The sequence below is a fragment of the Nycticebus coucang genome, chromosome 10, assembly GCF_027406575.1.
Source record: "Nycticebus coucang isolate mNycCou1 chromosome 10, mNycCou1.pri, whole genome shotgun sequence".
Taxonomy (NCBI): Eukaryota; Metazoa; Chordata; class Mammalia; order Primates; family Lorisidae; genus Nycticebus; species Nycticebus coucang.
In genome coordinates, this window is record NC_069789.1 from 8,105,038 (window position 1) to 8,126,587 (window position 21,550).

General features: G+C 36.0%; 1 protein-coding gene across 13 annotated transcripts in view; it reads right to left on the bottom strand.

Annotated features, from left to right (window-relative positions):
* Positions 1 to 21,550, bottom strand: part of CDC42BPA (CDC42 binding protein kinase alpha) — a 302,007-nt gene that overhangs the window by 175,395 nt on the left and 105,062 nt on the right. For all 13 annotated transcript variants that reach the window (XM_053605565.1, XM_053605564.1, XM_053605558.1 and 10 more), the window contains exons 3-5: positions 20,209 to 20,292; positions 10,656 to 10,751; positions 6,945 to 7,093 (exon numbers count right to left, since the gene is read on the bottom strand). In XM_053605565.1, coding sequence (XP_053461540.1) covers positions 6,945 to 7,093; positions 10,656 to 10,751; positions 20,209 to 20,292 — 329 coding nt within the window. The remainder of the gene's footprint in view (positions 1 to 6,944; positions 7,094 to 10,655; positions 10,752 to 20,208; positions 20,293 to 21,550) is intronic.

Below are 21,550 nucleotides of genomic sequence, written 5' to 3' on the forward strand. Positions count from 1 at the left end.
CAATTATACAATCCCAAGTACCATAAAATAATGGTCGCTGTACAAATCCTAATCTTCCTATACATTAAAATAGCATGCAGATACAATCAACAAAAAGAACAAATTAAAAGACATCTATGAAATTCATATTATGTGTAATTATGAAAATAAACATTCAGTAAACCCAACTTTATAGTACATGTAGGAGGCAAGATACAGAAAAGAGACACTGGGTAAAACGAGAAGAGAAGTCAAGGGGTGATAAAAACTATCACCCGCTGTCAAAGAAGAAAAAAGTCCTATCATGAGTAGGGTAGATGTAACATTTGGCAGAAACCAGGTAAAGGGTATACGGGACCTTTCTGTACTATCTTCCATTTTTCTGTGAATTCACAATTATTTCAAGTTTTTTAAGTCAAAAAAGTCATCTTTAGCACATTCATGAATTATTATTTTGTGTTCATTATCTTGTTGTGTATTAACAGAATTTCTTTAGCTTACTGTCAAATATTTATATATAAACAACGTATCACTAAAAGGAAAAGCCCTCTAAACTGTAAACAGTTAATAGTATTTGATTTGACAAACGATGAATGGGAACTATAGTGTGTTTTGTAAGAAACCCTAAAGGAAGAAAAATCTTGTCTGTGGACCTCCATGACCTTGTCTCCCCACTGTAAGCAAAGCTCTCTGGTCCATGATCTTAGCCGCCAACACTCCAGGTGGGCAACTGCAAGATGCTAACCTGGAGTAACCGCTTTCTGAGACACACCTTGGACTAGTCCTTCAGCCAACCTGTCTGGCTAACACTCTTTGAAAACTGATTTTCTTTCCTACAGTAGTGTCTTAGTCAGCTGAAATAAATACCATAGACAGGGTGGTCTATGCCGCGGACCACCCTGTCGGTGGGCTTCAGTCCGAGGGAAAGCAGGGAAACGGAGTCAGGTTGGTTGAAAGGTCGACGCAGGAATGACAGTCTGACACACAGCACTTGGTGAAGTATGCAGCTGCAAAATTTACTGAGAGCATCTGTTGGTATTTATACATTTTCTTTCCAAGGTTCAAACAATGCAATCTTCATTCTGCTTATGCTTGTAAATTATCTTTGTGTCTGCATATGCGGTTTATCATGCATTACATGTTTTCAAGGTTTTGCTCTCCGGAGGGAGGTGGTTTATCAGTAACACCTGCTTACTCCCTCTTCAGGAATGTCAAGGCTTACAACTCTTCTCAGTCCTGCAACTCTTCTCAGTTTCTTATAATCTTTTTTTTAAAACAGCTTGATATATTCTTTTATGTATAATGCTTGACTACTTTTATATATATTTTCTATATATTTTTACTCTTATTAGTAACTATACTTTGATTCATAATTGATTGTTTGTTAAACATTAAAATTCCCTATTGATTTGTATTACATATGAAAATTAGTGAAGCAAGATGTTTTTCTAAGTGAAGTTTTACTGCAGGTGGTGATGGTGCATGTCGTGATGGAACATCTTGTTTGCTGTGCCTGCATTGTCTCATTTCACTGACATTTATGGTGGAAAAGTTCTGTTGTGCAGGTTTTCTTGGAGCCATTGAGTCTGGCACAGTCACACTTTTTGTGCTGTTTCTGGACCAGCTACCTTTGTGTTCATTCTTATTGCTTACTTCTCAGGACAAACAGACATTCAGTCTAACATGCACGTACATTGTAAAGAAAGCCATACCCTTAGGTTAATGCGATAGAAAACAGCATGCTGGGCAACATCTCTGTTGCTGCGCACACTGGAGGTGCTGGGGGCTTCGCTCCGGGGAGCACAGACCACCTTTCCGTCGCTTTACAACGCGGACAGCGCCACCTCGCTGCGGCTTGGTGCCGAGGGTGCGGCAGGTCTAAACACCAGACATTTATTTTCCCACAGTACTAAAGCCTAGAAAGTCCAAGATTATGGTGCAGGGGATGTGGCTTCCAGTAATAGCTCTCTTCCTGGCTCTTGCAGTGTCCTCAAGTGGCCTTTCCTTAGCGCATATGCATATGGAGAGAGAGAGATCAAGCTCTCCAGCATCTCTTCCTATAAAGGTACTAACTGAATCACGGGCCCCCATTACCTCATCTAATATTAATTACTCCTGAAGGCCTCATTTCTAAATACCATCACAAAGGAGTTAGGATTTCAACATATGAATCTATAGGGAATATATACAATTAGTCATAACAGGTACAATATTCCTGGAAACATTATCATGCCCTAGTGTTCTAAATGAAAGTTTTGGGGTTTTTTTGAGATAGACTCTCAAGTTGTTATTGTCCTCAGTAGAGGGCCATGGTGTCATACATCACAGCAACCTCAAACTCTTGGGCTCAAGTGATTCTCTTGTCTCAATTCCCAAGTAGTTGGGATTACAGGCGCCCACCACAACATCCAGCTATTTTTAGAGACAAAATCTCACTGTGTCTGGCTCAGGCTGGTCTTGAACCTGTGAGCTCAGGTAATTCAGCTGCCTCAGCCTCCCAAGTGCAAGGATTATACGCATGAGCCCCCATACCCATACCTAAATAAAAGTTTTATGCTTAGTAATCATCTGATTGATTTTCTTCTACAGTTTCTATTAATTATTTAAGTCAACTAACAATTGAATAATCACTGGATAGAATAAATTGTGCTTGGTCATTAAGTTACCAATATAATACATGTGAGATTAACCAACTACTTAAACTGAATAATCAGAAAATTTTTCCCATTCCACAGAGAGAAAAGAAAAATAACTAAAACTTACCTAGTTTTTAAATGTCCCATGAATTCTTATGTAAGAAATACTAATGGCTAATCATAAATAATTTAAAGGACTTTCTTTTTAATAAACACATAATTTAATACTGTGATATCATATGACGTATGTCCAATACATTAATATTTATTGACAATACACTTAATTTGCATAATGGAATAAGATCTCTCCAAATTTCATGGTGTTCCATCAAGTTCATTTAATGTTTACCAGAACTCTGCTTTGGTGTTAAGTACCATGAAGCAGCAAGAAGACCAAGTCAAGTTAAAACTAGCATTTTCTGTTTGCTGCTGAAATCAACCATCAAGAAAGACAATAGCTGCCCATATAGAGGATCCATCTTAAGTTTCTTCAAAAAGTCTCAGAGAGGCAGAGCCCATAGCTCAGTGGTTAGGGCGCCAGCCACATACACCCAGGCTGGCAGGTTCGAACCCGGCCTGGGCCAGCTAAACAATGACAACTGCAACAAAAAGATAGCCAGGCATTGTGGCGGGCACTTGTAGTCCCAGCTACTTGGGAGGTTGAGGCAAGAGAATTACTTAAGCCCAAGAGTTTGAGGTTGCTGTGAGCTGTGGCGCCATGGCACTCTACCCAGGGTGACATAGTGAGACTCTGTCTCAAAAAGAAAAAAAAAAAAAAAAAAAATACTCAGAGAGATGGAATGACCACATCCACAGGAAATTACTTAATAATGTGTTTATGTATAGTTTTATTATCTAAGCATTCCTGTTTTCACTGAAATCTACTTGTTTCAAAAATTTATACTTATTCACTTAACTTTTAAAAGAATACATCCAGTAGCATACTCCAAAAAGTTAACATAACTCTTTGAGTTGAAGGAGACAATAATATTAGTGGCAGTCATACATTTTTTGGATGACCAAATAAAAACAACTGCTGCACACAAGAGATATTAAAAATGAAAAGAATGAAAATGAAAGAAATTTGGAGAGAGATGGATACCAATATTGATATCAATATTGAACGTCTTCCTGAACAAATGAGTTATGCAATGGGAGAAATCTATACCAATGTCTTAAGAGTAGATCAGAACAAGCCATGATATTGTCCCTTAGCTAAATTACAACAGATTCCTGAATGGATGTATTATATTCCTGCATTTCTTAAATACAACTAAGTAACATATAGCACACATACATGCGCAGTCACATACAAGCTTATAGGAAATGCTTTCCAAAGAAAAAAAGTCTATCTAGTCTGAAAATAGTCTATCTAGAAAATGGGAATTATGTTTAAAGTATACTGACACATTGGAACTACCCGAGACAGAGGCGAGGAAGGAGGTAAAAGAGGAATGGAAGTGGGTGGGTGTCTGAGAGACAGAGTGTGCAAATTCTGGTTAGAGCGAAACTTTAGATTTTAAAGAAGAGAAGACTTCAGAAAGCATATATGAAAGACAACATTATCTGTGGGCAAAACTAGGACCAATTATTAGGTAAAAAAGAAATCCAGCTTAACATAAAGTATAATTCTATAATATTAGAGGTACCAAACAATGGAATAAATACATAGGATTCATTTAAAAGTAGCTTGTTAAATTAGAAGCCTTTAGACAGAGCTCAGAGTTGAAATGGTTTTTAATTCACATGACAACATTAGAAAGATAGCTGTTACCTACAATGCTGTATTAAGAAAAATTTTAAGATGGAAGATACATCAGTAAGAAAGGATGCTGTGATCAGTTAAGAATTCGTCCCAAGCCTGGCAGAATGGAGAATATCACAAATACCTCACATTTCCTATACTCAATCTAGAGGAATAATTTTCAGAAGTAATTATTCCTTGTCAAGAATTTAGATATGAGCGTGGCACTATGGTGAATGCCTGCAGTCCCAGCCACTTGGGAGACTGAGGCAAGAGAAATGCTTAAGCCCTGGAGGTCAGTGCTGCAATGAGCCATGATCACGCCACTATACTGCAGCCTGGGGGACACAGAAGCCATCTATAAAAAAATACGTATTTGTTTATCTAAAAGAATTTTTTAAAAAGGAATTTATATTTAAATTGAGTAAAGTCTCTTTAAATTTCATGAGTCTAAGATTCTATGTTTAGTAACCAACATTCTTTAACTGTTCAATGAAAAGATATTTTTGTAAGTATTTTTAAATGATAGTCATCAGCTACTGGTTGAGCAACCAAAAAGCACTTTGGTTTCTCATTCTGTAATTCATTCCTGAGACCACAATAACATCCTGCTTTATTTTTCTTTTTTTGAGACAGTCTCACTCTGTGCCCTGGGTAGAGTGCCATGGCGTCATGGCTCACAGCAACCTCAAATTCCTGGGTTAAAGCACTTTCTTTTTTTTTTATTTTTTTAATTAAATTATAACTGTATACATTTACTTGCCTCAGCCTCCTGAGTACCTGGGACTACAAGCACCCGCCACGACGCCCAGCTAGTTTTTCTATTTTTAGCAGAGACAGGTCTTGCTCAGGCTGCTCTCAAACTCGTGAGCTCAAGCGATCCACCCACCTTGGCTTCCCAGAGTGCTAGCATTACAGGCATGAGCCACCACACCTGGCCTTACAATCCATCTTAAAACTTAACATTGAGTTTTATAGGGTGGGCGCCCATAGCTCAGTGGTTAGGGTGCTGGCCACGTACACCAGGGTTGGCAGGTTCAAACCCAGCCCAGGCCTGCTAAACAACAATGACAACAACAACAACAACAACAAAATAGCTGGGTGTTGTGGTGGGTGCCTGTAGTCCCAGCTACTTGGGAGGCTGAGGCAAGAGAATTGCTTAAGCCCAAGAGTTTGAGGTTGCTGTGAGCTGTGATGCCACCAAACTCTACCTAGGGCAACATAGTAAGACTGTCTCAAAAAAAAAAAAAAAATTTCAGCTTTATAATTTTCAAAGCATTCTCATGTCTTTATTTTCTATAAAATTTGTAACTACCAGAAACCAACAGAGAAAAGTACATGAATAAAGCAAGAGCCAAACAGATTTCATAAAATAAAAACTCTTTACTCACAATATTCTTCCTTTAATACTCTCCTAGAATAGTGGTTCTCAGCCTGTGGGTCATGACCCCTTTGTAACAATAAAAATACATCACGGCATTAGGAAGGTTGAGAGCCACTGTCCTAGAACTTTATTTCTAATTAATGAATCAGCATAAGACATTCACATCTTTAAAAAAGCAACACTGCAAAAGAAATTTTGTCTTCTTCCCATACTTATGTTCTTCTTAGTAATCACTTTCATCATCTAGAATTTAAAAGAAATAGTCACTGCTGTCTTAGAGCAGTGGTTCTCAAAGTGTGGTCAAACCAGCAGCAGCAGCAGCAGCAGCATCACCACCACCAACACTGCCACTTGGAAAACTTGTTAAAGATGCCAGTTTCCCAACTACATCAACCTACTGAATCGGAGATTCTGAAGTTGACCCAACAATCTAGGTTTCAGCACGTCCTCCATATTACTCTGATCCATGCCAAAATTTGAAAATCGCTGTCGTAGAAAAAGGTTCAGTTTCTTTCTAACACAGCAGTATCTGTTACCTCAGCATCTTTCTCTTCTTCACATGTGGTACAACCCAAAGATTTTTCTCATTTGAATAATTCACCAATAGCTTTGTGATGACTTCTACTTTACTTTTAAAATGTGAGCTTACCTTTTAAACTGTCCAATGTTTTTAAATTTTTTATTAAACATAAATTATAAAGAGTTTACAATAAAGAAGTTATTCCATGAATATCAAATTTTTACTTTCCTATAAAAGTACCTTTTTACATTTATGCAATCCTTGAAAGTCTTTTCTTGAGAAACATAAAATATATAGTATGGGTTTTACTCAGCAAATGACCTGGATGATTAATTCAGCTAATGCCAATATACAAGACTCAAGGAGACTGGCCAAGACAAACTCCTTTTGAGATGGAAATCACATGTAATGTTAAGTATCATTTTTAAAAGTATTCTATAAAAATGCTGACAGCAAGTGGGAACTTTTACATATTATACATGTACATATAGGTATTAAGGACATCACTTCCGTAATACTGACAAATAATGAAAACAACAAAGCAAAACATCTCAAAATTAATCTGGTTGATGAAAAATGTATTTAAGACTGTAATTAATAGATTTAGAAAAAGCAGACTTCTGTCTGTGGATATCACATACTATCTTATAGTCAGGTGGAATGAAGAACTGTCTTACTCACCTGTGTACATAATGTAGCTGATGAACTGAGTCAACTGCTATCACCATCTCAGCCAAGTAAAATCGAGCCATATCTTCAGGCAATCTATCTTCAAATTTGCTGAGTAGAGTAAGCAAATCCCCACCAACATAATAATCCATAACTAGATACTGTGAATGAAAAAATAAAATGAACTCATTAAATAATAAGAGTGAAAAATTAATACGTGTATAATGTATCCCTAAGATCAAACAGGACTGTGTCAAATACTTCTGTGGTTAATTACTTATGCAGTTAATTGACAAGAAACTGTGTATACTGAGCATCACTGGTCATTAGAAGACATTAAATTTCATATAGCAGCAAAATAATTTTTTTTTAAATTGGGGCAGAGGGGCAGCGCCTGTGGCTCAGTGAGTAGGGCGCTGGCCCCATATACCGAGGGTGGCGGGTTCAAACCCAGCTCCGACCAAACTGCAACAACAACAACAACAACAAAAAATAGCTGGGCGTTGTGGCAGGCGCCTGTAGTCCCAGCTGCTCGGGAGGCTGAGGCAAGAGAATCGCGTAAGCCCAAGAGTTAGAGGTTGCTGTGAGCCGTGTGACGCCACGGCACTCTACCCGAGGGCCGTACAGTGAGACTCTGTCTCTACAAAAAAAAATAAATAAATAAATTGGGGCAGAGAACAACAAAGGATTACTATTTTTTTTGCTGCATTTTGCAAAGTAACAATATCATCATCTTCTTCACCTATAATAATAATCCATAGTTTTGTCAACATTTCAGAGAAGAATCAGCATTTTAAACCCCAAAAAAATAAAAAAAAAAGAAACTTAGAAAATAGAACAGTCCTTCCAATGAAAAAGTCATCTTTATCCTCTCTACATTTTCCTTAGTTCATCTTGGATCTGTAAGAACCTTATTATAATTAGCACCAATCTATGGATCAACATTTGGAAACCACTATTGCATAGAACATAGTAATTCCCACCATATCTTTTTCTTCTCATTTCCAACAGCATACAAATATCAGAATGGACTTTTCTCATATGTAAACTGAGGCAGTTAATTTTAGATATGGACCCTCCTGTGTATGTGGGTCTATGCACACAAAAAAAGAAAAGACAAGGAATTTAGACCCAGCTGTTCACCAGAACTCTCCAGGTTGTTAGATACAAACGATGTTATAGGTTTTATATTTTAGACTGCTTTATAAAGATATATTACATATACATGTGTATTTGTGTGTATATTATATATTAAGGTGAGGGAGAACACTAGGCATGGTGAAAAGATGTGCTTTAAAGTTAGAAAAACTTTATGGTAAGTGAATTTTAAAAAATTAATCTCTGATATTTCATTTTTCATCTACCTAACTACAATAATTATACCTTCCTCACACTGTGGCCAGTAAACAGAAGATACTTAAAACAGTAATAATGCCTTGAAATTAAGGTGATTTTATTACAGAATGGTGATATTATTTCAGGGACATCACTGAGCTAACATTAAGATTTAATCTTGAGAAAGTTCAAATTCTTTTTACAGTATAAATTAAAATTATAAGCATGGGAAATACAAGTCAAAGAAACTAATTTCATATATTTAAAGCCTTGAAATTTAGGGAAACAATATATTTAAAATCCTAGTCTACACCTTACTTACTATATTTACTAGACTCCATCCTGAAAATTAGAACAAAGTAATAAAATATAACTAAAGTAATAAAATAAAACAAAATTTCGTTAATATAAACATTACTAGAAGTCACCGTGGTTGTGGAAAAGAAACTCATATTTATTACTTTAAAAAGAAGTACTTCGAGCACAGTAGCAAGAAACTTTTCAAAAAAATAAAGCAAGTGTGCTATTAAAATTTAGGGCGGCGCCTGTGGCTCAAAGGAGTAGGGCGCCGGCCCCATATGCCGGAGGTGGTGGGTTCAAACCCAGTCCCGGCCAAAACCTGCAAAAATAAAATAAAATAAAATAAATAAAATTGGAATTTAGTATTTATACACAGAAGGTCATAAAATATAACTCACTCCTTCAATAAATATTTACTAATTACCAATCAGAATATTTTCTTGTACTAACAGAGAAAAACTACAGAGGATAAAGATGTGAAAGTCCACTACACCAAAGGCTTTTCTTTCTTGAAAATATATTTGTGCCACACCAGACTCCTAGTAGACCTGAGTACACGCTGCTGAAAATTCATTACATCAACATTTTTTGCCACCCATGGTCACTGTTCAAAACTTAGGTTCTTCAGCCAACATTTTGGAAGGCCAAGGCAGGAGGACTGCTTGAAGTTAGGAGTTCGAGGCTGGCCTGGGTAACATGGACAGAATCCCATCTCTAAAAAAATCAAAGAATTAGCCAGGCATAGTGGTACATACCTGTAGTCTCAGCTACTTGGGACGCTGAGGCAAGAGAATCACTTGAGCCCAGTAGTTGTGGGCTCACAATGAGCTGTGATGGCACCACTGTACCCTAGCCTGAGCAATACAGTGAAACTCTGTCTGTACTTTTAAAAATGAAAACAAAAACAAAACACCTTAGGCTCTGCGAATTACTATCTATCTTCTACCTTCAGTCATATACCACCATGTACTCTTAAACTCAAAACCCCACGAATCCCTTTCCTTCCAACTTTTCAATATGTCTTACTGAAATTCTTTCTTTTTTTTTTTAATGTGGAACCAGATTAATTTATTTATTTTGTTGTTGTTGAAAATTAACTTCACTTGTTCTGGTGTTAGAGAGACAAGATATACCAGTAGAAGCACAAAAATAATAACCTCACATAGGAATAAAACTCCTTTTTCTTAATAACATATCCCAGTGAATGTCGCCAAGATCTGGAAGTCATTCTTTTATACTTTCTCTTTGATTTACCACAACATTCAAATCAATCATCAAGGTCTTGCTGAGTCTAGTTCTGGCTACATCTCTGTGGAATTCATCTACTTCTACTGTTATCCACTACCACAGTCCTCTCCTAATCCAGGTTCTGCCCCTCTTGACTATATTACTACTACAGGTTTGAGGGGAAAGTAGACAGCTTTCCCTAACTTATTTTATTGTGTAAACAATTTTCTTGGGAACGGAGAATATAAAACAACAGAGAAACAAAGACATTCATTCACTAATTCCACAGATATATATAAATACATCTACTGAACAAAATATATCTACTCAACTGCTGATAACTTTAACAAATCAGAAAAAAAAATATGAATGGCAATAAAGAAGGAAACTGCTAAATGAATTATGGCATAGCCATACTGTGAACTGTTTATTATCAGCAGTTGAGTAGATATATTTTGTTTTTATGACAATTGTGTAAATATAGTGTCAGCTTAAAGTAGGTTACTTTTATATATATCTGTGGAATTAGTGAATGAATTCATAGACACTACAATACTATCTAGAAAATCATGAAAAAAAATGTTGAGCACCTTCTATAGAATTTAACCAATAGGAATTAAATCTTTTTGGACTTAGTTTTGACTTGTTTATTAAAAAGCATAAAAAAATTCCAATGGAAAGGTAGCAACTTACCCAAAAAAGGAAAAAATAAAATCACACAGCAAGTATGCAACTTATACTCTGTGAAATGCAGTGTTTTTCTAAATCAAATCTACCTTTAAACAATGTTTAATTGAAAATAATGCTAATTCTTCAGACAAAAAATTAATAAGGATACAGGAACATAAAAATGATTCTTACTAAGTTATTGTCATCCTGGAAAGCATAGTGCAAAGTTGTAATCCACTTATTGTCTCCATTCACTAATACATCCCTTTCTTCACGAAAACATGCTGTCTGAAAAGAAAAAAAAAATTCAGAGAATGCCTTATGTAAAACTAGTAAATACATGAACAATTGCTCAATATGTTTACTATATTAATTCTGTTCTAGAAAAGGAATACATCCAATTATTGTAAGACTTTAACAAGTTTCAAAGCATCCTTCACAAACTAGACTACTAAAGCAGTACATTAAAAAATATTTCATATTTTAAAATACCATTCTAGTTCAAACAATGAGAAAAATGCACGGAATAATTTAGGCAAAAATCATGAACCAATTTAACATCCACACATTTTGCCGTATTTACTCTGGATCTTTTTATCTTTAAGGCAATAAGATACAAGTTGTAGCCTTCCTATTCCTATCCCTTTCTCCCCTAATGTAATCAATAATCTAAAGTTCGTATATAATCTACCAATCATAATGCTTTGATCACTCATGGTTATGTCCAAAAACAATAGAACCATTTTATGTTTTGAAAATTTACATGAATGATATAACTTTATCCTTTTGCGACCTGATTACTCTTTACTAAACAATGACCGTTTTCCTTTTATCTGCTATGAAGTTAATCCCGTTGTTTGCACCAAAATTTACTTACGCAACCCCCTAATTATGAAGTATAGATTATTTCCAATTTTCTGTTATTACAAAGTTATAACAAATATATCTATAAAATGTACAAGCGTTTCTCTACTATATCCACTCAGAAGTAGAAATGCTAGAAATAAGGATATTTCAACTTTACCAAAGATATCTAATTTTCTTTCCTAAGTGTGACAGCAATTACCACCTCTAGCCCAGTGTATGAAACCTCTATTTCCCCCACAGCATGTGACATTATTAGACTTATAAGTGGTTATCTATATGATTGCTATAGAATATCTATTCTTGTAATAAATACATTCCTAATCACAGGTGCAGAGGAATGGCTTTATATACACTTGCTGAATACCTGAACTTTACATTACTCATTTCCTTGGTTCATTTTCTCTGCTTTTTTTGTAAGTTGATTTTTTAAAGTTTTAATTTATTCTCAAAATACATTTCCACTACTATAAAAGTATATTCTGGAGAATCTTAGAAATGTATGATAAAAAATAATTTTATGGAATGCACTATAATTCTCTATTATCTTTAATTTTTTGTTAAAGATAAAACAAAACTGAAAATAATGCCACTATGCCAGAAACTTCAAAGAGAACTGAAGTGAAGTAGAAAGTAAGAGTCTCCCTGAGTTATGACCCGCGTTTCATTGTCAAGATGTTGTTTAGAGGTTACCAGCATTAACTCTTTGTTTAGTATTCTCTCAAAATTTTTGTGTATATATATATATATATAAGCGCACACACACACATATTATGTATTCATGTGGTATCCCACTTCTCCTATCTTTTCTGTTTTTTACACAATGAGATCACAGTGCTCTGTAAGTTATATTTTTTCAAGTAACATATATTTGAGCATATTTCCATATCCATACATAGAAACCAACCTAATTTTTTCTTAATGGCTACTTCATATTCCGAACGCAATAAAAATATCATCATACAGTAGTATGCTATAGTGTCTAACTGTGTGTGTGTGTGTGTGTGTGTGTGTGCTGTGAGAGAGAGGTGGAGAGAGAGAGACGGGGTCTCACTCTGTTACCACACTAGAGTACAGTGACATCATTCTTAGCTCACTGTGACCTCAAACTCCTGGGCTCAAGCTGATTCTCCTGCCTCCCCAGTAGGACTGCAAGTATGCTACTACACCTAGCTAATTTTTTAACGTATTTTTTGTAGAGACAAGTCTCACTATGTTGCTCAGGCTGTTCTTAAAACTCCTGGATTCAAGTGATTCCCCCCACCTCAGCCTCCCAAAGTACTAGGTTTACAGGTGTGAGCCACCACACCTAGCCAGTTTTCCACGAGTTAAATTCAACAGCCATGATCCACAAAATAAATCAGTATTGTTATGCAATTAGCCCTAACACAGCCCATGTATGTAAACCCACAAATCTCATTTGAACAAATAAAATTTCCAAAGCTATACATTACATAGCAACACGTTAACCATTAAAATGAAGCTTAAACCTCATTCTGGGAGGCCAAGGCAAGTGGATTGTTTGAGCTCAGGAGTTGGAGACCAGCCTGAGCAAGACTGAGACGAAGCAGGAACCTGTAGTCCCAGCTACTCAGGAGGCTGAGGCAAGAGGACTGCATGAGCCCAAGAGTTTGAAGTTGCTGTGAGCTAGGACACCATAGCACTCTACCCAGGGTGACAAACTAAAACTGTTTAAAAATAAATAAATAAATGAATGAATGAAGCTTAAATCAAATAAATGGGCAATTTTACCTTCAATTAGATTATTAATCTACATTATGCTTTGATAAAACAGAATCACTTCACATACTACTGAGTCTTATTTTGCAATTTAACTCACCCTGAGGTTAAAGTTTAACTGTTAACATTTTAGAGAATTTGTGAAAGCAATCAGAGCCTAGAAGATTTCTCTTGGCTATATCTTAACTATCATAGCTATCTAAATTTTGTATCTATAGACACTGAAGACAGAACTTAATAAACATCCATTATTTTTATTTGATTGATAACTCCAAACTGAATAAAGTGACAGCGACTTCAGTTAACAGATTAAACTTTGAGTTCTGATCTACGCTATACTATTCAGTAAAAAAAAATTTTGAAAAATAAAACATGTTTATGATATAAAATTTCAAACACATACAAGAGTAGAGAGACTAACAACAACTCCCTCCCCTCAATGTACCCAATTACTTAACTTCAACAATTATTCTATTGGTCAATCTTGTTTCATCTCATATATCCAATTACTACCACCTCTCAGCTTCATGTACACAGATACATGCATACCCAGAAATATTTTTTAAGCAAATCCCAAACACTTAATTTTATCCATAAACATTTAGCAATTAAAGTATTCCTATTAATGCCTCCAATACTGAGTCTAGATGTAAAACAGTCTACTTTTTTCACTTCAATTTGTCACACTGTGCTTAGCTGCCTGTCACAGTCGGTGGGGGTATCTACTTGAATTTAGTGGGTAGAGGCTACGGATGCTGCTAAACAACCTACGAGGCACAGGACAGCCCCTACAGCAAAAACTTACCCAGTCCCAAAGGTCACTGGAGTTCCTATTGAGAAGCCCCGTTCTAGATCAGTATTAATGTTCTGGGTATTCAACGTGTTTAAAGGCCATGACAACACCTACTTGGTTATTACTTTTCAAAAAAACTAAAACAGGGAGGCGCCTATCGCTCAAGGAGTAGGGTGCTGGTCCTATATGCTAGAGGTGGCGGGTTCAAACCCAGCCCCGGCCAAAAAAAAACTAAAACAGTCCCCCCTCTTTTTTTAATAAAAAGAATATCTGTGTCTGTTAAGAACACAACAAACACATAGGAAAGGTTACTGGAGATCACATAGCTTCCTCAGATTCAGTCGCTTACTTTTTCAACCAAATGTTCAGACAAACATTCTGCTTGCCACATGACGCTTACTTTTGTTTCCTGGCCAACGTACTCTAATATAGGACTCCAATGTTTTTGGCTCTTAAACATTTTAATTTTTTTTTATCCTTAGTCATATATTGCTTAAATTTTATCCTTAATGGACTACTGGGAAGAAGAGAAACAGGAATACCTTTGCTGAAGTAGAAGTTAGTAACGATCATTATATGTAAAATAATTCTGCAAAGCTGCCATAGGATTCTCTTTACCACATTCATAAGGTACATTCATCAGAATAACAATATTATATACCACAACAAAACTGTATGGATGCTTGGAAATTGTGTTAAAAAGAAAAACTCCTCTGATGATTATTTCTAATAAACGAGAAACCAAAATGATTATAAAGACTTCTCTCAACCATGAAGTATTACCACAGAGAGATTCTTTCAAATAATAACTAAATCCCTCTCTAATATTTGGGGGGGAGGGCAAGATTTTTCTTTTTAAAAAGAAACAAGTGAAATTTTAAATTGCAAAATGCAAGAATTCCAAACATTAGGTCTTACATAGCATGGCACCAATTTACTTTAAAGCTCCATTTTACCACATATTTGATGGTCAAGCCAAACATTAGACATATCATTTTTAACTTCTTTGTCAGTAAAAGAAAATGTTAATTTTAAAAAGCAAAATCACAGCTGGGGATGGTAATCCTAGGGCTATGGGAGGCCGAGGTGGACAGATTGCTTAAATTCATCAGAGACCAGCCTGAGCAACAGCCAGACCCTGTCTCTACTAAAAATGAAAACCTGGGGTTAGAGGATTGCTTGAGCCCAAGAGTTCAAGGTTGCTATAATTCTATTCATTGCTATAAGCTATGACACCATGGCACTCTACCAAGTACAACAAAATGAGACTCTGTCTCCAAAAATAATAAATAAATAAATGCATAACTGACAAATGTGTGAGAAACAGACATGTTTACATACTATGAGTGCAAAGATATAGTGGTCAACTTTTATATAAGATAATTTAATTTCCCAAGAGCTGGAGGTGGCTGTGAGCTGTGTGACGCCACGGCACTCTACCGAGGGCAGTAAAGTGAGACTCTCTCTATAAAAAAAAAAAAAAAGATAATTTAATTGAAGAAATAGCTATCAAAGTTTAAATGTAGACTCAGTGCCCAGAGCTCAGTGAGTAGGGTGCCAGCCACATACACCGAGGCTGGAGGGTTCAAGCCCAGTCCAGGTCTACTAAACAACGATGACAAGTGCAACCAAAAAATAGCCAGGCATTGTGGTGGGCACCTGTAGTCCCAGCTACTTGGAAGGCTAAGACAAGAGAATTGCTTAAGCCCCAGAGTTTGAAGTTACTGTGAGCTGTGATGACACATCACTCTACTGAGGGCGACAAAGTGAAACTCTGTCTCAAAAAAAAAAAAAATCGACAAACAAAAACAAAAAAAAAAAGTTTAAATGCAATCCTCCACCCCAACTGCAACTCCCAGGAGTTCCATTAGGGAGGAGTTCAATTTGAGGAGTAGAATAGTTCCAGAGTCAGCAAAATGAAAATCCCTTAATATAAAAATTAACCTTAAAATCAAATCAATATAGTATATACAAACTAGAGTACCTCCTGGTAACCCCCAGCAGTATATCTGATTAACACCATTTCATAGTAAAAAACTTTTTGAAATTTTTACATTGAATAAATTTCCTGAGTAATATGACTAGTTCTGATATATTAGTTTCTCTCTTCTTTTGAAATTTTTCTTTGCCAAACACATGCAGTTAGATTTGGTAAGAATTAAATGTATTGATAGTTTGAATCCATCTTACTATGAATTCACACTATGGATAAATTCACAAAAGTACTCCAATACATGTAAATAAAGATTTTTACAACACGGTTCAAAATAGTAAAAATAAGGAAACAACCTAATGTTTTTTTTTTTTTAAACAACCTAACAAAAAATACACCCACTCAGTATAATGAATCTATTAAAAAAGAGTAAGTATATAAATATGGAAATGAAAAATCACGATGTATATTAAGTGAAAAAAGCAATGGAAAAAAATCGACTTTTTAATGATTCCCTTACAGTATTATTTTCTCTTAAGGATAAATAAGAAACTCTTACCAACTCTTACCCAGACAGAAAGACTGGGTATTTGGGGGAAGAAAGGGAGCATTTGATTTTTTCATTTTTTATTTTCTATAGTGCTTGCATTTTTTTTTTAATGTAGGTAACAAGTCAGGAATTACAGGTAGTTCAAATATAATGACATCAATTCATTACCAATGCTACTACTACTACTACTATTTCTAATAGTAGTAATATCACTTACAAAAATAACAAAGATAACAATAACAAAAATAAGAAAATATTTTTCTTATTGTCACAGATATAAGATGTATGTTTACTTCACTTATGAGACCACTATCTTCATTTTACAAATGAGAAAATTGAGCCTTAAATCAAGACAGAGCATTTCTGTAAACTCTCCTGCATCAACCCATGAAACGAGTAAGGACATCTCCTGTGAGCAAAGTCAGTCTGAGTTGGGCAGAATAAATTGGGGGAAGTTAACTTAAAGAAGTGTTAAGATACTAGCAAAGTATGTAAATAATGAACCTGTAGGGATATAAATCTATATAAACTGTGAGATCAGTTAACTATCACTAGGCTTCCCTGGTATAAAAAGAGAGGAGGCATCCTAGTACCTTCAAGTAATCTGTATCCCATTAATTATACATTTACCATGTGCCCTGAAACAGAAATACATATGGCAAATGGATTGAACATAAAAATCTGAAAAAAATGTTTTAAAGCATCAACAGTAAGAAATTTTGCTGCTTATGTGTAGTCTGTTCAGCAACATTAGTAGGCCCAGTTTTCCAAAGTTAAATAAGTCATGATCAGGAGATATTTCAATGTTTTTATATTTTTTTAAAAGATTTGATGATTATTCAAGCACAGAAATACAATACCACTCCATTTTAAAGTGAATTACTCTTTAAAAGTTTGAATGCAGAAAATCTGTCTAAAAGATGAAAGTTTTCTCAAATAATTTAAGGAGAGTACCTTTCAAATGTTAAGCCAGTCTTGTATCCCCAAAACAAACCCTACTTAGTCATGGTGGATAAATCCTTTTAGGTATTGTTGAATTGTATTTGCTAATATTTCGTTAAGGACATTTACATCCATAGTCATAAGAAATGTTGATCCTGGGCGGCGCCTGTGGCTCAAGGAGTAGGGCGCCGGTCCCATATGCCGGAGGTGGTGGGTTCAAACCCAGCCCCGGCCAAAAAAAGAAATGTTGATCTTTAACTTTCTTTGCTCCTTTGTTTGGTTTTTCCATCAGCACAATACTAACCTCCAAAAGGGGTGTTGTACTCGAGGGTCCTGAGGTCCCTAGCTGATCTCTACCTTCTTCTTTCTACTTTTCAAAATATTCTGATGTTTGTTTTATATAAAATGTCTAGAGTCTTTAGCTATATGTCATGAGAGAACAAAGAAGGGCACATATATCCCATCTTATACCATAAACAGAATATATTAATATTCTTTGACTCAATGAAATACTATTTAATTTTAAATCATTCCTTACTTTGTCCTGAATTTTGCCACTTCTTCCAGCCAAGAATGAAAGCTGACCCAGTTATTCTTCCTTCTCAAAATTCTGCTTCAATCTATTCAACTTCATTAAAAATAAGTAAAAACTTTAACTCAATTTGTTAAAAGTTCTATCTCTGAAACACTAAACTACAATTATTGTTTATGCTAAATAGCTAGAACATAATTATTATTTTATAATGGTAAGTTTTGTTCCTCCATCTACTGAGAATGCCATCAGCCCCTTCAGGGTTTGCCTTGGCAAAAGGAAGCCTGCCCATCCAAGGCCATGTCCTTCAGAGGCAGCCCGTATCCAGTGACTGATGGAAGCAGGTACACAAAGATCCACCCATTTTGACCTGATTTAAGACAATTCCAAAGGACCATTTCTGCTCCAGACCTCCCTGTGGAATCAACTAAGATTGATGGGACAGCTTGACTTCTTCCTGACAAATTCTGTTTACCTCCATCCTCTTCTATAGGTGTTAACACAAAAATATTTCCCAATAAATATCCCGTACACTAAACTCAATCTCAGTGTTTACTCCCTGGAAATTCCAACCAGTAGCTGAGACCACAGGTGCACACCACCATACTGGCCAATTTTTGTACTTTTTGTAGAGATAGGATTTCGCTATTGCTCAGGCTACTCTCAAATTCCTAGTTTCAAGCAATCCTCCCACCTTGGCCTCCCAAAATGTAGGATTACAGGTATGAGCCACCGTACCTGGCCTCATATAGTTTTTTAAACAGGATATTACAACATAGTAATTACCTCTGGGAGGTAGGAGGGGCTGGACTTGGGTGGGAGGTGATCAAAGAGAACTTTAGCTTTACCTGTAATGTGCTACTATTTGTTTTGCCAAAAATATATCTGTATTTCATTTGTGAGTTTTTTACTGAATGCATAGAAAAAAAATTAACTGGACTAGGTGCAGTGGTTCATGCCTATAATCCCAGTACTTTAGGAAGCTGAGGTGAAGGTATGACTTGAGCCCAGGAGTTCCAGGCAAGCTGCAGTGAGCTATGATCATGCCACTGCACTCTAGCCTGGGTGACTGAGAGAGACCTGTCTCAAGAAAAAATAAAATTTAAAAAAAGTGAAAGCAAATAGGGCAAAGCCTGTGGCTCAAAGGAGTAGGGCACCGGCCCCATATGCTGGAGGTGGTGGGTTGAAACCCAGCCCCAGCCAGAAACTACAACAAAAATAAAAAAAAAAAAGGTAAAACAAAGAAATAAAATAAAATTTTAAAATACTTGGCCAATATGTTATTAATTCTGGGTGATAGAACATAAGTTGTTATTAGTTTCTTCTTTGTTATATTTTCCAAATTTCCCAAAAGAAAGAATTAATGAAGAACTTACTTTCACTACCACCACACCTCTATCACCATAAAATCCCTTTACCTTTTCCCTTTATATGTATCTTCCTCTTTGGGTTCCTGTAAGTAGTGACAGATAAAGTTTTCTAAAGGCTAATTTCTCTTTATCCTCTTACAGATTTTACCAAACTCCAGGGCTATTACCAGCCTACTCATCGATATGACCCTTTTACCAGTTAAAATACCAAAATGCTTCTATTCCTGTAAGTTGTACTTACCTGAGGCCCCAGAATGCCTCCCTGGGGTGGGGGAAACGGCAGCCTCAAGGCCACGTGTTGCCCTCCAGAACTGCAAGTGCGGCCCCAGAACAATTTATCCTATGAAGTTTGGATTCAGTCAGAAGGCCACAGGTTCCCCACCCCTGCATGGCCCATCACTATGATCCAGCACAGCAGGGAACCTCTAGACCCCTCCCCCAAAAACCTATGCATGATGTCCCTTCTGACCATACCATAGCAGCTGCTAGATATTTTTGAAGTCACACCTCAAATCTAGCACCAACATAAAAATGCTAACAATTCTTGTGCTACTAGATTTTACCACAACTCCCATAACACAAAGGAAAATATAAAGTTACTGCATAATCAGCAATAAACAGAATTCTGAGAGGTGATATTCAAAACTCCTGCTGACTTTTGCTTAGAGCAGAATCCAGATAAATGCAGAATAAAATAAAGAAGTTATATAATATTGAAAGTCAACCATTACAAAATTTCTTTCTATAAAAGAACTGGCTTATATATATCCTTTTAACACAGCTACATAAGCCCACATTGCAAGGGTTTCCATTTTGTTTTCCGACAATATTAAATTAACAACACAAATAACTTATCAGTTATAATTATGTATTTTTGAACTTGTTTTTTATACCTTAAAAAAGTCACCATAGACAAAAATGTTATTAAATGATATTTAAGGATATATTAGCTCTATGTAATCTATAGTTCTCCAAAAATATTACTAAGATATTCTAATACTCTAATACAGAAGACTCTTACCTCAGCTCTTTTCAGCATTTCCCACTTATTCAATATTTTCATGGCAAACACCTTATCTGCATTTTTTAGTTTTACTACAGCAACCTAGAAAAGATGAAAGAAGTATCACTTTTGAAATATGACAAATACCATTGAGTCATCCAGTTTCCTTTTTCCTCTCTGTAAAAAAAATACCAATTATCAATTATTTCAATGCACTTTAAATTCTAAGATCCTAAATTAAATAATGTTGTCAGGTGAAAAAGTTATATTAGTGAACATGTGTCAAACCAGTAACTGTATTTCTAAACATTGTATCAGTTAGAAATTATACAATATATCCTCCTTTCCAAGTTTTCGACCCTGGAATTTAAACTCAGAATCTACCATAATTAGGCGCCTGTGGCTCAGTCGGGAAGGCGCCAGCCCAATATACCGAGGGTGGCGGGTTCAAACCCGGCCCCGGCTGAACTGCAACCAAAAAAATAGCTGGGCGTTGTTAAGGGCGCCTGTAGTCCCAGCTACTCGGGAGGCTGAGGCAAGAGAATCCCTTAAGCCCAGGAGTTGGAGGTTGCTGTGAGCTGTGTGACGCCACGGCACTCTACCGAGAGCTATAAAGTGAGACTCTGTCTCTACAAAAAAAAAAAAAAAAAAGAAAGAAAGAAATTGACTAAAATGTACAATATGAATGAACCAGAGCTTACTAAATAACACATCCCAAATTCCAACACAATGATATAGGGAATGCCAAGTGCCAAAACAAATATATTCTGTGGCAGACAATATGAAATAAACTGAAAATAACCCTAATTTTTCGTACCACATACTCTTTCTTATACACTTATACGACAACCCCCATTCACACACACCTAGAAAGCAATTAAGACTAATGGTTTTGGCTCGGCGCCTGTAGCACAGTGGTTACAGCATCAGCCACATACACCAAGGGTGGTGAGTTCAAACTCAACCCAGGCCAGCTAAATGACAATGACAACTGCAACAAAAAAATAGGGCGTTGTGGCGGGCACCTGTAGTCCCAGCTACTTGGGAGGCTGAGGCAAAAGAATCGCTTAAGCCCAAGAGTTTGAGGTTGCTGTGAGCTGTGTGATGCCACGGCACTCTACCAAGGGCAACATAGTAAGACTCTCTCAAAAAAAAAAAAAAAAAAAAAAAGAAGAGTAACAGTTTCACAAAAACTGAAGACTTTACACATCCCTTCCAACAAAAAAGGAATATATGTTTCTGTATTTTATATTTCATTTATGAATCAAAACTGTCAAATACAAATAAGTACTATGTAAGGCCCCATTCTCACCCTTAACTAAGTACTTTTCTACTTCTATCTCTCTGCTTCCATTTGACT